At 47.0% G+C, this 16301-nt stretch overlaps 1 protein-coding gene across 1 annotated transcript in view; it reads left to right on the top strand.

Annotated features, from left to right (window-relative positions):
• zfhx4 (zinc finger homeobox 4) overlaps nt 1–16064 on the top strand; it is an 86229-nt gene extending 70165 nt beyond the window's left edge. Inside the window, exons 5-12 of the mRNA XM_031584418.2 lie at nt 2208–2318; nt 7522–7655; nt 8291–8491; nt 8583–8691; nt 8828–10307; nt 10479–14194; nt 14822–15145; nt 15895–16064. Coding sequence (XP_031440278.1) covers nt 2208–2318; nt 7522–7655; nt 8291–8491; nt 8583–8691; nt 8828–10307; nt 10479–14194; nt 14822–15145; nt 15895–16064 — 6245 coding nt within the window. The remainder of the gene's footprint in view (nt 1–2207; nt 2319–7521; nt 7656–8290; nt 8492–8582; nt 8692–8827; nt 10308–10478; nt 14195–14821; nt 15146–15894) is intronic.
• Nucleotides 16065–16301: the final 237 nt, after the last annotated feature.

Genomic DNA, 16301 nt, shown 5'->3' with positions numbered 1-16301 from the left:
ATTATAGAGACATATGTACATCCACACACACAGACCCACAGAAATAGGTACAGATTCATACATACGTACACACACACAGACAGACACACAGAAATACGTACAGATACATACACACACACACACACACACACACACAGAGAGAGAGAGAGAGGGCCCCCTCATGACAGCCTCCTTAAATGCTCTCTTCTCATTCTGATTTCAGATTCAGTTTGGTGGGGGGAGGGGTGTAGATAGAGACTCACAAATGGGGGGAGAAAGAAAGAAATAAAACGACAGAGAAAAGCCTTTTTTCTAGGACAGTGTTAATGACCCTGCTGGTTTTAATGTTCTCTGTGTTATTATAGAAGCTATTTGATGTTGCTGAGGAATAAGGACAAAAGCCCCAAACATCTCGATTTGCTCAGTTTGTCTTTATATGAACAACAGGAAGAGAGAGATGAAGTGTTGGAGAGTGTGTGTGTGTTTGTGTGTATGTGTGTGTGTTTGTTGAGCTCTTCGGATGTACATACACACACACTCTCTTACTCTCCATCTCCCTCTTCCTCTTGTTGTACAGCCGAAGAGCCTCACAAACACACACACACATACACACATGCCTATCTTTGTTGGACGGATGAATTAGAATACAACCAAGCCAGCGCAAGCGCCAAAATAGCAATTTTTGCAGGCAGCTAGCGGCGTGACGGGGGAGATATTTCATCCTGTTGTCAGAAAATGATTAATAAAACATCAGGACTGGAGTGCAGCACAATTTCTCCTTTCAATCACTCCGCGGCATCTGCCATGAAAATTTCATGCCGTATATAATTTCCACTTAATGTGTTGCACTTAAAATGTCGGCGCCAGGCGCTGCGTGGGGGGATTTGAAAGGGTTAATTATATCATGTAGCCGGAGCGCCGGCCAGCCGGCCAGTGCTTACCAAACAATGACTTGAGTGATTGTATGTAAATGTGGCGCTGACCTTTTGGGCCACCTCGTGGTCAATTTATATGCTTATTAAGGTTTTATAAAATTGATGAGCGCAGCATTTGTGGGATGCCATTTTCTCCCCGTGTCTGTCCAGCAACACCCCCCTCACACACACACACACATACACACACACACACACACACACACACACACACACACACACACACACACACACCACACACACACACACACACACACACACACACACACACACACACACCTAATCCTTCATGTCACCTCAACGTAACCCCCCACACACACTCTTGCGTAATTTATTGAATTCCCTGCAGGTCACTAAAATTGTGAATTTTTATTTATTTTGTGAATTTTATTTACATATTGATTGTTTGTGTGTATGTGTGTGAGTGAGTGTTTTTTTTGTGTATGAGTGTGTGTGTGTGTGTGTGTGTATATATATATATATCATACATGTTTGCGTGCATTATTGCATATTTATGTGTGTCTGAGAGAGATAGTGCGTGTCTGTGTGTGTGTGTGTGTGTGTGTATGTGTGTGTGTGTGTGTGTGCGAGTGTGAGTGTGAGTGTGAGTGTGAGGAGATTCATGTGGTGAGGAGAGGAGCAGGGGCGAGCCTGGTTATCTGGCATTGCTCAGACTGCTAAAAATTCATTAAAAAGTGACATCAGCGCAGCGAGAGACAAATGATCTCAGGATGAAAGGGAACAGTGAGGCTTTCTGGGATTAGCGGCGCGCAGCCTCGACCTAGCGGCTAACAGCATAAATAGATTAATCCACTAGCGCCACAGCTAAGATACACAGAATTATTAAACAAATAGGGGAGGGAGTGGGCTGTTGGTGGGGGGGGAGGGGGGGGATAGAAGGGTGGAGGGAGCAAGCCACCGTAAAGATTTCCATGTAATCTGCCTGGTCCTAACAATCTGGAGAGGTGTGGGATTTGGCTTCTGGGGTGGGGGGGGGGACACTCATATCCCCGAGTGACCCAGCCCCCCACCAAACTCACTCTCCCTTTCTCCCCTCCTGATTCCCCCTCCCCGATTTCAAACGAGCTCTAAAGAACAGATTCAGTCCATTCTTACCAAATCCACTGTCTCACTGCTGCAAAGCCACTACCAAATGCTTTCTGCTGCTGCTCAGTGTTGCTTTTTAAACCACAGCCAGGGCTGCTGCTGGGCTCATGGCTATGGTGCCTTCTAAGGGACAAACAGTACACAGAGACTGGTGGGTAACCCGAGTCCCCTGCTTGTTCTCACTTGTAGAGGAACCAGGTGAAGACTCCGAGGAGCCTCCGCGGGCAGCCTCTGTGGCCTCGGCCGAGGACAAAGACCCTGGCGGCGGCAGGGGAGGTACCAGGACCGCGAAGGAGCCCAGTAAGACCTCTTTCAAAGATTTGGTCTTTCTTTTTAACACCTCCAGCACCTCCTCTCTCTCTCACTCCCTCCACTCATCCATCCCTCCCTCCCTCCCTCACCTCCTCACTCACTAGCTCACTCTAAGGCAGCTCTGTATCCCACATACTGCACCTATTAACCCTCCTGCAGACAGCCGCCCACTCCGGGACACAGAACCGGGCTCTGGTCCGGCCCACTGCTTCCCCAGAGTCGGCTGCTGTCTGACGCCCCTAACCCCTCTGCCCTGGCCCGTCTTCGTGTCCTGTCTCTGTTTGGTGTGGCTCTACCGGGCCGGGCTGGGCCGGGCTGGGCTGGGCTGGGCTCAGCGGTTAATGGCGTCTGCATGTGCGGATTGCATGTGAATGCTGTCACTCGCCTCCCGGTGACCCATTTTAATCAGAACCATCTGACGACAGGGCCGCGGATAAGTTGAAGAATATTACACAGAATGACCAGTGAGATTATTTTTTAATCAAATCAGTTTTGCGTGCTTGTAATTTTTAAGCGCCTTTCATTAATCTTCGCTGTACTTGGGAGTCCTCTGATGACATATTAATTTTGCGTAAGAGTAGGATTAGATACCTCTCATGTATATATATATATATTTTTTTTTTTCTAATATTCTGCTGTAGCCTTGTAACCTTTAAATTAGTTTTTTTATTCTCTTCTTTTTCGCCCCACTGGAGTTCAGGTTCACCATCTTACCAAACTGAATATCTCGCATTATTGGAAAGTGAAAAAAAAACAGGAAAATTTGCATTTGCTTGCAAATGGTAGCACATTAGGAAGAGCAACAATCTTTTACAAATCGTCCCGCTCTGAGCTTGAGAACCACCCCCCTGGAGCTAGCATCTGGCTGCCTGGACCTCAGGCTTTGTTATATTTGATTTGCCAAATAAGAATTCATACATGCTTTTTTTATGTATGAGATGGAAATCTATGGCCAAAATGAATATTACATTGCGCGCCTCGCCTTGGCCACCATACCTAGCTACATAATGTTGTGTTCAATGGACCAGAAGAAGTGCTGAAACAGGCTGGGGCCTATTAGTTTAGCTAGTCATCTATCTTTTAACCATATATCCATGACAGGTTTGTCTGAAGGAGACGCTAATCAATGCGCCTGTGTTTCATATTGCACGAAGCATCATTTAACACTGCGCCCAGGATGCAAATCTCACAACTCAGGCTAATGTTTCGTGCCTTTTCTTCAATGCTTTGTGCATCTCTTCTCTTTAAATGTGAGGGTTTGTTTTTCATTTTTAACATACCTTTGTTTGTAGAATTTCTCGCTTAAATATGGGTGTTTTTATTTATTGTATTCATTTAATGGCGGATGTTTTTGTTGAGGTTGTGTGTGACATTGGTTATGGAGAATTAGCAGGAGGCTTTGGAATATGGAATATTGTAAACTCCAGTGTGGCTACATATTACAGAAACGAGAAGGAACTGGTGATTTGCAAATGAAATTTAAAAAAAATCAGTTTAAAGTTACAAATATTCTATGCAGTTCATTCCACCCACCCACCCCCCTCCTCATTTACTTCCTGTTTTTAATCTAGTGTCACCATAGATTAATTATAATCCAAATAGCATTTTCCATGCAAATATCTTAATCTGGATAAAGTCCAGATTACTTTGTGTTTTGTGGAGATGTGACATCCCATGTGAAATGAGATGTGAAATAGCTCAAGGGGAACACATTCTGAAATAATACAGTCAGCACAGGCAAAGATGAAAATTAGCTGTCATTACGGCTAAGAACATTTCCAGCATACCTGCTTTGAATTAGCAGGGGAAATTAATCATTGTTCTTTTTGTTGTATTCATTTCTTACGCTAAGTTAAGTAGCTCTGATAAGTGATAGGAAATGCAATGTATGCAAACCAGATCAAATGATGGAAATTTTAAATTAGCATCCTCATTTGAAAAGTTGTTTGCATGTGTCCACCAGTTCACCAGATTGGCAATGAGCAATCCTAAATTGTGACCTCTGTAGATGTTTGATTAAAATATATTAAAGTTATTAGCATATCTAATTATTGGCCCAGAGCTATGATTCTTTGCTCAAACATTAATCAGTGCATAACGAGGGCCTTGGTGGATTTGCGAATTGTGACATGCGCCAGGACATGTCTCATCTTAGAATGAGTTCACAAGCTGAAGGATTCAAATGTGCTTTCCAAGGTTTGGAAAAACATTTGGGAGGCTCTGTCTCTGTCTCTGCGTGTGTGTGCGTGTGTGTGTGTGTGTGTGAGTGTGTGTGCGCGTGTGTGTGTGAGTGTGTGTGTGTGTGTGAGTGTGTGTGTGTGTGTGCTGCCCTCTATTCAGAGTGTGACGTTCTAATGTTATCTGCTGAACTGTGGGTCACTCTAATGTGTAACCTCAACCCTGTGCACCTGTAAATCACCAAAGTTACTCCAAGTGTCCCAGGGCGCTGCCTTATTTACGGCCTTGTAACCCTAGCCGTGCTGTTGGGCCTGAGGTCCAGTAAATTGAATAGTAAATCCAAGCTGCCTCCATCAAGCCATGCTTGTTTAATTGATGTTTTCACAGGGTGAAATCTGAAAATGTAATAGCACTTTTTAAATGAAAGAAGCTGCAATGCAAATATATATATATATATTATATGTATATTTGTGCAAATATGTTTTCATTAACGTTCATAAATGCAGCTTCCTGTGATGCACACAGGGAATACATTTGGTTTATTATTAACATCAGCACAGACAAAATGGCTTCCATCATAGTTAATGAAGGACACATGAAGGAGAATCATTATGGTTGGCAATATTGGTGTTGTTGTTTAGGAGAAAGAATTTGATTAAATTATCAAAGGTAGTTAAAGAGACTGGAGAGAGAGAGAGAAAGAGAGAGAGCAAGTGTGTGTGTGTGTGTGTGTGTGTGTGTGTGTGTGTGTGTGTGTGTGTATGCATTTAAAAATGCCATTGACAGTTGCAAATAAAGATGGGTGGCTGGTCTGCAGTGTGCGTTCCTATAATACAAACAGCTTGAATGTCATAAATCACCTTTTGATTTATCTAATCAACCAGGGTCTGCTTCTCAAAGGCATTTGTCATTCGCGGGGGGGGTACGGTGTCACAATTATTTTATCTAGTGCTCCGCTCCAGCGCATGGTGTCTCCAGACAAAGAGAAAAGGGGGCTTGTCATAGAGGGGGAGACAAAAGAGAGCAAACCTCTGTGGAGGTGGAGTAATGTGGCCATCTGTGAGTTAGGAAAAAAAAATACCCCAGAAGGTAATTTTCATTTTTACGGGAGTGTATAATAACAAGAAGCAAAGATTGCACACTCTGAGATATAATGTGTTGGAGAGGATAATAATGCGCACTAAAGGTGCCTGCTCTCTCTCTCCTAAGTGTGTTTGGATCGTATGAATGTTTTAAAGGCTCCAAATATTTCTCTGTTTCTCTCTTCTTTCTCTCTAAACAATGGTGTCTGTGTGAAGAGTACACTCCCGTGTGTTCATGAAAACAGAATGTTGATTAAGAAAATAAATCATAAAGATAGACCCCCATGTACAACACAATCAGATTAGCCAACGGACCACACGTTTACATTCAATATGATGGCAATCAATGGCGAGGCCTCATTGCATTGTGAAATGTATTTGCACCCAGTTGTCCGGCAATCGTCTGCTCACCCTGGAAATAATTTAGTTGCAAATTGACTGGAAGACGGTGAAAATTGAAAGTTAAAATTAGAAATACTCATAATAAACAGGAGGGTTTGCGGGGGGGGGGGGGGGGGTGGATGTCAGAGGAGGGGGCGGGGGGGTCAGCTGATGTGGCGAGGCAATGAGATTGCCGGAGCGTCTGGCAAATGAGGTTCTCCGTTCGTCATGAAATGTATGTGACATGCCTCGACAACGCTGCGGGGGTATTCATGCCCGTAGAGGAAAGATTACCTAGCTATTTGTGGCCGCAGAAATTTCTCTGATGCTCTTGGAAATTTGTATTGTGCCCTTGTGTGTGTCCCCCCCCCCCCCCCCCCCTATTCTGTGTCACTTCACTTGACAGGGTAATATGTCAGACTGCAGATATGTGGGATTATAATAAGAATAAGTAAAATGGCTCCTAACACAACAAAATTAGAATGCATGAGCATTCGCTTCGAACTGATAACAACTAGGGGGAAAAATAAAGTGCAAGCTAATATAAAACACACAGTGTTATTTTGCATATTCAGTGCATCTCAGTGGTCTGGATGCTGATGTTTTTTTTTTTTCTTCTTCTCACACATCCCCTAAGCTTTGATTCACAAGAGTAAGAAACACATTTAGCCTAGAGTGACCAGATTAGGTGAAGGCAGAACAGCCTGCATTTCTTTGTGTTGAGCAAGCCGGCCGAGTGGATAAATTGCATTGGCTGAGGAGGCCGAGACAGCGTCGGTATCTAAGGATGAGGGTAATGAAAGATTTATCACTTTGTGCAGCATTTTCTAAATACAACCAGGGGCTGACTTCCAGCAATGGGCTGAGCTGCAATGGTAATAGGGTTGCCATCCTTCAGTGCACTGTATGGATATTTGGGGTAATACGCAGAGAGGTGATTTGGCAATGGGAAATCCATATCGCCTAATGAACTGCATAAAAGTACCATAGCATTCAATTGCGGTCTTGCCGCGATAATGAATGTCTTTTGAAATTGTCTATTTCTTTTGAATATCTTTATGACCGGGATTGCTCCATGTGTACAAAAATGAAATGCATTGCTATTGAAAATGCATTTGTACTGTCCCTGCATTCAATCAATACAGGTGCATTTATCAGTGCTATGTAATTCAGCGTTATTTTAGAGATTTTGTTTTATTGGAGTGTGTGATATATATTTGGGGCTTTTTCTCAATTATTTAATCTAGCATTAGGTAGAGACACCTAGGTAGAGATACAAATTGTATCATGGTTGGAATAAACAATATTTGCGAATTCAACTATGCAGTAAATTCAATAGTAATTTACAGCATGAGCAATTATCACATGCAGTCAAACATTTTGCTTGGCTTTGTCCAAAGCAAAATCATGATTCTACTGAGTGTGAAGATAAAACAGACAGACACACACACACACACACACACACCCAAACACTCACACACCTCAGGCATCATATTAATGACATCCTGGCTGAATATTTTTCTCTTTCTCTCTCTCTCTCTCTCTCTTAGGTGTGATTTCATTGGCTAAAGAGACTCTCAGCTCTTCTGCCGTTGGGAAGCGTTCCCATATGCAGGAAAAGGAGAATGCAGCACCACCCAAGAGGCCCAAGTCAGCCGAGGAAAGGACACACACCAACGAGCAGGTACACCACAGGAGCCCCCACAGCAGAGGGTTAATAACGCCCTCAGCCAAAGCCTCTGAGCCCATTGTGTCCGTGCATGTTTGTGCTGCAGTAAAAAATACCTGGGTAAACCTTAGTGCTTTGCATCTCTTTACCTGACATGTGTTTTAAAATTAGATTATGATGTATTAAGGTTCTTGTGGGATGATGGGGATGAGGGGGGTGGTTGGGAGGGGTTTTAGTGGTGCGGGACTTGAGCTACTCAGAAAGTCATCTCAGAAATGGATTACATTAAGACAGGTAGTGGGAAGCAGCAATTTAAAAGTAATCCCTGTAATGAGGGATAGATGGAGACCGAAAGGGGGCACACCTTTGTCATCCGTAATCTCCTGATTAGAAGTTTCAGCCAATCAGGTTTTTCTCTGATAAGATTGCATGAGTTGAAGACTTAAGTGAATTGCATGAATTGAATTTCATCTGCGTTTCGTAGGGGGTCTAATTTGTCCAGCCTCAATTTCAGTACATTTTCGAGATACATCATCATCTTAGCATAACTTCAGTATATCAGACGTCATAGACTCTACTCTGCCGGACATAAAGTAATGTGTCTTAACGTGATGTCATAATAAATGCCGGGTTCCATCCTTCCTCCTTAGGTGCAGCAGTGTCCGTACTGCAACTACAGCAGTAAGGACGCCAACCGTCTCCAGCTGCACATCATGTCCCAGCATTCCATGCAGCCTGCGATCTGCTGCCCCTTGTGCCAGGACGTGCTTAGCAACAAGATCCACCTGCAACTGCACCTGACTCACCTTCACAGTGTGGCCCCTGACTGTGTGGAGAAGCTGATTATGACTGTAAATGAAGCCTTCTTTTCTGCCTTTTGAAGTCGTGTGTTGGGTCTTTTTTTTTCCGTCAGACACTAAATGCACATATTTCTTTTTGAAGGTGGCTGGACCAGATGTGGCAATGCCCAATAACATGATGTTACCTGGAGCAGACAAAGTCCCATCTATGATGGATTCTGTTCTGCCAGAAGGATCCGGAAAGTCCATTGGTAAGCACAATTGCATTTAGCTAATGCTGTGATATCAATTATATCATGAATTTGCTAATGCTAATTCTTAATAAACATTAAATATTTGTTAACATGATTAACTTTTTTCATGAAAAAATGTTTTGTATCTCTCCAGGTAACAATTCAAAGGATGTCAAGAATAGCATCCCTCTAGAGAAGAGTGAACAAGACATGAGTGATGAACTGAAGCCCACTAAAGAGGCCTCAGAAGCCCCTGACTGGAAGAAAACCAGCGGGCAAGACTTGAAGATCCCGGACACCCTCCAGGACCTCAGCGACCTGCAGAAGCGCCAGCAGCTCTCAGTCTCCGATCGCCACGTGTACAAGTACCGCTGCAACCACTGCAGCCTGGCTTTCAAGACAATGCAGAAGCTGCAGATTCATTCCCAGTACCATGCCATCAGGGCGGCCACCATGTGCAGCCTCTGCCAACGCAGCTTCCGCACATTCCTGGCCCTCAGGAAGCACCTGGAGACGGGACACCCGGAGCTGACCGAGGCCGAGGTGCAGCAGCTCTGTGGCAGCCTGCCCATCAACGGAGACATCACAGAGAGCGAAGCCAGGGCTCTAGAGGAAGCTCAGGTGTTTGACCAAGACATTGATAAAGACGACGAGCTGGACCAGGAAGGGAAAGCCAGCCCGACCGGAAGCGACAGCAGCTCTCTGCTTGACGACATGGGCTTAGAGCCGAAGCGCACGCTGCCTTTCCGGAAGGGTCCGAATTTCACAATGGAGAAGTTCCTGGATCCTTCCCGTCCGTACAAGTGCACTGTGTGCAAGGAGTCCTTCACCCAAAAGAACATTCTTCTGGTGCACTACAACTCTGTCTCGCACTTGCACAAGCTCAAGAAAGTCCTTCAAGAAGCCTCCAGTCCCATCCCCCAGGAGCCCAGCAACAACATTGACAACAAACCCTTCAAATGTAACACCTGTAACGTTGCCTACAGCCAGAGCTCAACTCTCGAGATTCACATGAGGTCTGTGCTTCATCAGACAAAAGCCAGAACTGCCAAAATGGAGAGCAGCGGAGTTGGTAGCAGCAGCAGCAGCAGCAGCAGCAACATGGCAAGTGGCAACAGCGGAGCTGTACCAGCCAACAGCCCAGCACCTGTCAGTCAGGCCAACTCACTCAACGAATCCTCAAGCCTGCCAGCGTCCAGTAGTAACAAAGACAACACTGCGGACACCAAAGAAGCAGTCAACATGAAGCAAACTACTGACCACATGTCTGCACAGGCCAGCCACCAGGCGAATCAGGCCTCAGCGCAGCTTCAGATGCAACTGCAGCACGAGCTCCAACAGCAGGCCGCCTTCTTCCAGCCACAGTTCCTGAACCCGGCCTTCTTCCCCCACTTCCCCATGACTCCAGAGGCTCTGATGCAGTTCCAGCAGCCCCAGTTCCTCTTCCCCTTCTACATCCCGGGCGCAGAGTTCAACCTCAACCCCGAGCTGGCGCTTCACTCGGCTGCAGCCTTTGGGATGCCGGGCATGACAGGGTCGTTCTTGGAGGACCTGAAGCAGCAGATGCAGCAGCAGCACCAGCTAGGCCAACAGCAGCTTCAGCTCTCCCAGCAGCAGGCCCAGCAGCAGGCCCAGCAGCAGCATCAGCAACAGCAGCAGCAGCAGCAGCAGCAGCAGCAGCAGCAGCAGCAGCAGCAGCAACAGGCCTCTCAGTCCCAGCTGCAGCAACAGCAGCAGCAGATGCAGATGCAGATGCAGAAAGCTCAGCAGCACAGTCACAAGTCGAAGATGGAGGCTGTCAACAGCCTGTCCAACTCTGACATACAGATGTCCAAAGAAGCTGAAGAGCATCTCGAAAAGCACGATAATAAAGCCAAACTGGAGAGTATGAATGATGTGGATGGCACAAAGGACGGCAGCAAAGATCCCAAAAAGCCCAAATTCTCAGAGCCACTTATCCCCCCACCTCGAATCGTCTCGGGTGCCAGGGGCAACGCCGCCAAAGCACTTCTGGAGAACTTTGGGTTTGAGCTGGTGATCCAGTACAACGAGAACAGACAGAAAGGCCAGAAGAAGAACAAAGCTGAAGAGGAGGAGATTGGCATTGACAAGCTGGAGTGTGGGATATGCACGAAGTTGTTCTCCAACATGTTGATTCTCAAGAGTCACCAGGAGCATGTCCATGGTCAGTTCTTTCCCTACCTGGAGCTGGAGAAGTTCGCCCAGCAGTACAGAGAAGCCTATGACAAGCTCTACCCGATTAATCCATCTTCTCCCGAACCTCCTCCTCCCCCTCCTCCTCCACCACCCCCACCACCACCTGCTCCAGTCTCCTCCCTGCCAGCAGCCAGCAGCTCTGGAGGGAAGACCCAGACTCCATCGCCAGCTCCTCTGCAGCCTCCTCCACCCCCCCCACCACCTACTCCACCTCCTCCAAGCGCGCCTCCTTCAGTGCAGCTGCCTGTCTCCCTGGACTTGCCCATGTTCTCCCCATTGATGATGCAGTCTATGCAGCACCATGGCCTTTCCCAACAGCTCGCACTGCAGTTGCCTGGCATGGACTCTCTCTCCTCCAACCTCACGCAGCTGTGCCAACAGCAGCTGGGATTGGATCCGAACTTCCTGCACCAGTCGCAGTTCAAACGCCCCCGTACCCGCATCACTGACGATCAGCTGAAGATCTTGCGGGCCCACTTTGACATTAACAACTCTCCCAACGAGGAGCAGATACAGGAGATGGCTGAGAAGTCTGGTCTGCCACAGAAGGTCATCAAGCACTGGTTCCGCAACACCCTCTTCAAAGAGAGGCAGCGAAGCAAAGACTCCCCCTACAACTTCAACATTCCACCCTTGACCACCTTGGAGGACCTCAGACTTGAGTCTCAGATGAATACTTTGGAGTACTACAGGTCTGACGCCACCTTGAACAAGAGGTCATCGAGGACTCGCTTCACTGACTTCCAGCTGAGGGTCCTGCAAGACTTCTTTGATACCAATGCCTACCCTAAAGATGACGAGATTGAACAGCTCTCCACTGTGCTTAACCTGCCAACACGGGTGATTGTTGTATGGTTCCAAAATGCCCGACAGAAGGCTCGTAAGAGCTACGAGAACCAGGCCGATTCAAAAGACTGTGAGAAGAAAGAACTGACCAACGAGCGTTACATCAGAACCAGCAACATGCAGTACCAGTGCAAGAAATGCAACATTGTTTTCCCCCGCATCTTCGACCTGATCACTCACCAGAAGAAGCTGTGCTACAAAGATGAAGATGAGGATCTTGGAGATGACAACCACTCTGAGGACTACATGGATAACATTGATGGGGGCTCCTCAAAGCAGACTGAGTCTCAGAAACTGCCCCATGGAACGGCCACAAGCTCTGGGTCCAGCTCACCACTAATGCCCTCGCCACGACCTGACGTGGAGAAGTCCTCACCAAAACCTGAACAAACCACTGAGAAACCAAAGCTGGCTGAGACTGTCCCCGCACAAGTGGCAAAGGCATTAACTGAGCCGAGACCCTCCAAAGCTTCAACTCCTCAGCCTCCACCACACAAGTCCCATCAAACATCTACGACCAGGCCCCACTCACAACCCCAGTCAGCGGCCATCCCATCCAGCCCTCTATCCATGGCCCTGCCCTCTCTGACGAGTAACCTGCCACCTCAAATGTTGCAGTACCAGTGTGAACAGTGCAAGATTGCTTTCCCAACTGTCGAGCTATGGCAGGAGCACCAACACATGCACTTCCTGGCGGCCCAAAACCAGTTCCTGCACTCACAGTTCCTTGAAAGGCCAATGGACATGCCCTACATGATATTCGATCCGAATAACCCACTAATGACTAGCCAGTTGCTCTCGGGGGCTCTGTCTCAGTTGCCCTCACAAAGCTCTGCTTTGGCCTCCATGCCGGGCTCTGGTCCCCTGAAACGTAAACTAGATGATAAAGAGGACAGTTCCAATGATAAAGACAGCGGGAACAGTGGTGAAGATCAACACAGAGACAAACGTCTCAGAACCACTATCACCCCAGAGCAACTAGAGGTACTCTACGAGAAGTACTTGCTGGATTCCAACCCAACACGGAAGATGTTGGATCACATAGCCCATGAAGTGGGCCTGAAGAAGAGAGTGGTGCAGGTCTGGTTTCAAAACACAAGAGCCAGAGAGCGAAAAGGACAGTTCAGAACAGTTGGCCCAACCCAGGCCCACAAGAAATGTCCTTTTTGCAGGGCACTCTTCAAGGCCAAGTCGGCTCTTGACAGCCACATACGCTCGCGCCACTGGCACGAGGCTAAACAGGCAGGCTTTAGTTTGCCCCCTAGCCCAATGATGCCTCACGAGGACGGAGCTGAGAGCCCAAACAAGTGCAGTTTTTTTGAATACCCACAGCTGCCCACAAAGATTGAGGTGAATGATTATGAAATGCCGACTGCATCCTCCACCCCGGTCAAACCATCTGACGCGTTATCAAAAAACTTTTTGAGCCCTTCATCCTTTAAAGCAGAAAACAGTGATGAATTTGAAGGGCTCCATATAAATTCTGCAGAAGTCTACAACGAAACCAACAAAACTGACTTTGATGAGACTTCGTCGATCAACACCGCCATAAGTGACGCCACAACTGGCGATGAGACAAACAACGAAGTAGAGAATCTCACAGCGAACGGGGGCGAGAAGATGGGCGATGCTAAAATGATGTCGTCATCTAACCCCGATTTGTACGAAGACAGGTTCCCATTCAGCATGGTGAGCCCTTCCTTGAGTTTCTCTAGCAAAGACACTGAGCACTACTTCAGTGTCAGAGACGACGACCTAGACGAAAGCGAATCCTCGAGCTTAGCTGACCCGAGCTCGCCTAGTCCCTTTGGAGGTTCAAATCCATTCAAGTCCTCAAAAGGAGATAGACCAGGCTACAAGCGGTTCCGAACCCAGATGAGCAACTTGCAGCTCAAAGTCCTCAAGGCTTGTTTCGGCGACTACCGCACACCCACCATGCAGGAGTGCGAGATGCTGGGCAATGACATTGGACTTCCAAAGCGCGTTGTGCAGGTCTGGTTTCAGAACGCGCGAGCGAAAGAGAAGAAATTCAAAATTAACATTGGAAAGCCATTCATGATCAGTCAAAGCTCCCCGGATGGACCAAGACCTGAGTGTTCTCTATGTGGTGTGAAGTACACTGCAAGACTTTCCATTCGTGACCACATCTTTTCCAAGCAGCACATTGCAAAAGTGCAAGAAACCCTGTGCAACCAGGTGGACAGAGAAAAGGACTACCTAGCACCAACCACTGTTCGCCAGCTCATGGCGCAACAAGAACATGACCGTTTGAAGAAGGCAAATGACGTCCTCAGCTTACCGGCCCAGCAGCAGCAACAGCAGTCTTCAGTGGACAGCAACACGCTCCATGGCCTAAGCCTGCCCACTGGCTATCCGGGAATATCAGGCCTACCGCCAGTGCTTCTTCCTGGCGTCAATGGCCCATCGTCCCTTCCAGGTTTTCCACCAAATACACCTGGTGAGTTAGTATGACAAAAAGACTAAGAGAGTAGTAGCTTTATGAACTAAATGCATTACATGCACATATGACTGCTGCTCATTACACAGCACTATGCGACTGGGGACAGAGACTCTTTCATTGACAGATGTTCGAGTCATGAGGACTCTTAATGCATGCATTACTGCATATTTGGGACATATAAACTTTGACTTCAAACACAATGGAATTTCTATCAAATGTATTTGTTTGTGGTGTTTTACCTTTTTCATATTGTGTGTTTTGTACATTTGTATCCTTCTTTTGGTATTTTGTAAGGCGCATGTGACAGTTTTGATCCATAACAAAACCAAAAAAAATTAGACCTTACATTGAGCATCATCACCTTTTTTTAATGCAAAAGTATGAAGTATAGAGATTCATTTTGAGGTCAACATTTCAATGCTATCTACTACTACTGTATTTCAGCTTTAGCGTCTCCTGGTGCTGGCATGTTTGGGTTCCCTACTCCAGCCACCCCCTCTCCTGCCATGTCACTCAGCAGTGCCCCATCCAAGAACCTTCTGCAGACTCCTCCACCTCCTCCTCCTCCTCCACCTCCTCCTCCTCCTCCTCCTCCTCCTTCTGTTCCTCCCACTCCTTTGGCAGTCAGTCAGACTGAGCAGCAGCAGCACAGCAAAGAACTCGAGAAAGACAAGAAGTTGGAAAAGCCGATGAAGGTCAAGGAAAGAGAAGCCAACGCCGCCCATGCCACCTCCCAGGCCCCGAGTGTGAAGAAAAGGGAAAAGGCCCCCCAGTCAGCGCTTAAGGGAAAAGTCGGAGGCGAGGTGCTGATGGACCCAGCACAACTGCAAGCACTTCAGAATGCCATCGCTGGTGATCCAAGCTCCTTCCTGGGGGGACAGTTCTTGCCTTACTTCATGCCTGGCTTCGCCTCCTGCTTCTCACCACAGCTTCCCGGTGGAGTACAAGGTGGATATTTCCCATCACTGTGCGGAATGGAGAACCTTTTCCCCTATGGACCGGCCATGCCACAAACCATCGCTGGCCTCTCCCCAACCGCTCTACTCCAACAGTACCAACAATATCAGCAGACCCTCCAGGACTCCTTGCAGAAGCAGCAGCAGCAGCAGCAGCAGCAGCAGCAACAACAACAACAGCAACAGCAGCAACAGCGAAAAACACCCCCCATGAAGTCACAGAGTGCACAGAGCAACTCCAAACCAAAAGAGGCTAAGGAAACTAAGGATTCTAAAAAAGGCTCTTCAACTGAAAGCACAAAAGAAGAACCACAAACCGATACCAAAAGTTCAGACTTTCCAGATCCTTTTATTGTTCCGTCCATCAAACACGAGTTTATATGCAGAAAGTGCCAGATGATTTTCGCTGATGAAGACTCAGCTGTCCGTCATCAGAAGTCTTTCTGTTACTTCGGTCATCCTTTTTCTGACCCGCAAGAGACAGTGCTTCGTAAGGCAGTGAACAAATACAGCTGTGTAGCCTGCGACGTGGCTGTGAGTGGAAACGAAGCACTTGGCCAACACCTTCAGTCGAGCTTGCACAAAGAGAAAACAATCAAACAAGCAATGAGAAATGCCAAAGAGCATGCTAGATTATTACCTCACTCAGTCTGCTCCCCTAATCCTAACACGACATCTACCTCGCAGTCTGCAGCTTCTTCTAATAACACCTTCCCTCATCTCTCTCGCTTGTCCATGAAGTCCTGGCCAAATACCCTTTTCCAGGCTTCAGCCAGGAAAGCTGCTTCTTCTTCTTCCCCATCTGCTTCTCCTCCTCCCCTTTCCTTGCCTTCAACGGTTACCTCAACTTCCTGCACCACCTCAGGGGCTCGGACCTCACTACCCACCGAGAGTTGTTCAGACGAGTCTGACAGCGAGTTAAGACAGAAGTTGGACGACTTAGATAACTCGTTGGAAGTCAAGGCAAAAGCCACCTCTGGCCTAGATGGCAATTTCAGTAGTATGAGAATGGATATGTTCAGTGTGTAGGAGTGAAAACAGGATCCCTTGCTTAAAAGAAAAAAAAAATAAGACTTTAAACTGCAGTTCCAAAGTTTCTCTAACCCAAAAAAATTACAGTACCAAAAGATTGACTCAGGATTGTTTTT

Source organism: Clupea harengus, chromosome 17 (assembly GCF_900700415.2).
Source record: "Clupea harengus chromosome 17, Ch_v2.0.2, whole genome shotgun sequence".
Classification (NCBI taxonomy): domain Eukaryota; kingdom Metazoa; phylum Chordata; class Actinopteri; order Clupeiformes; family Clupeidae; genus Clupea; species Clupea harengus.
This window is presented reverse-complemented; position numbering and strand designations above follow the sequence as displayed.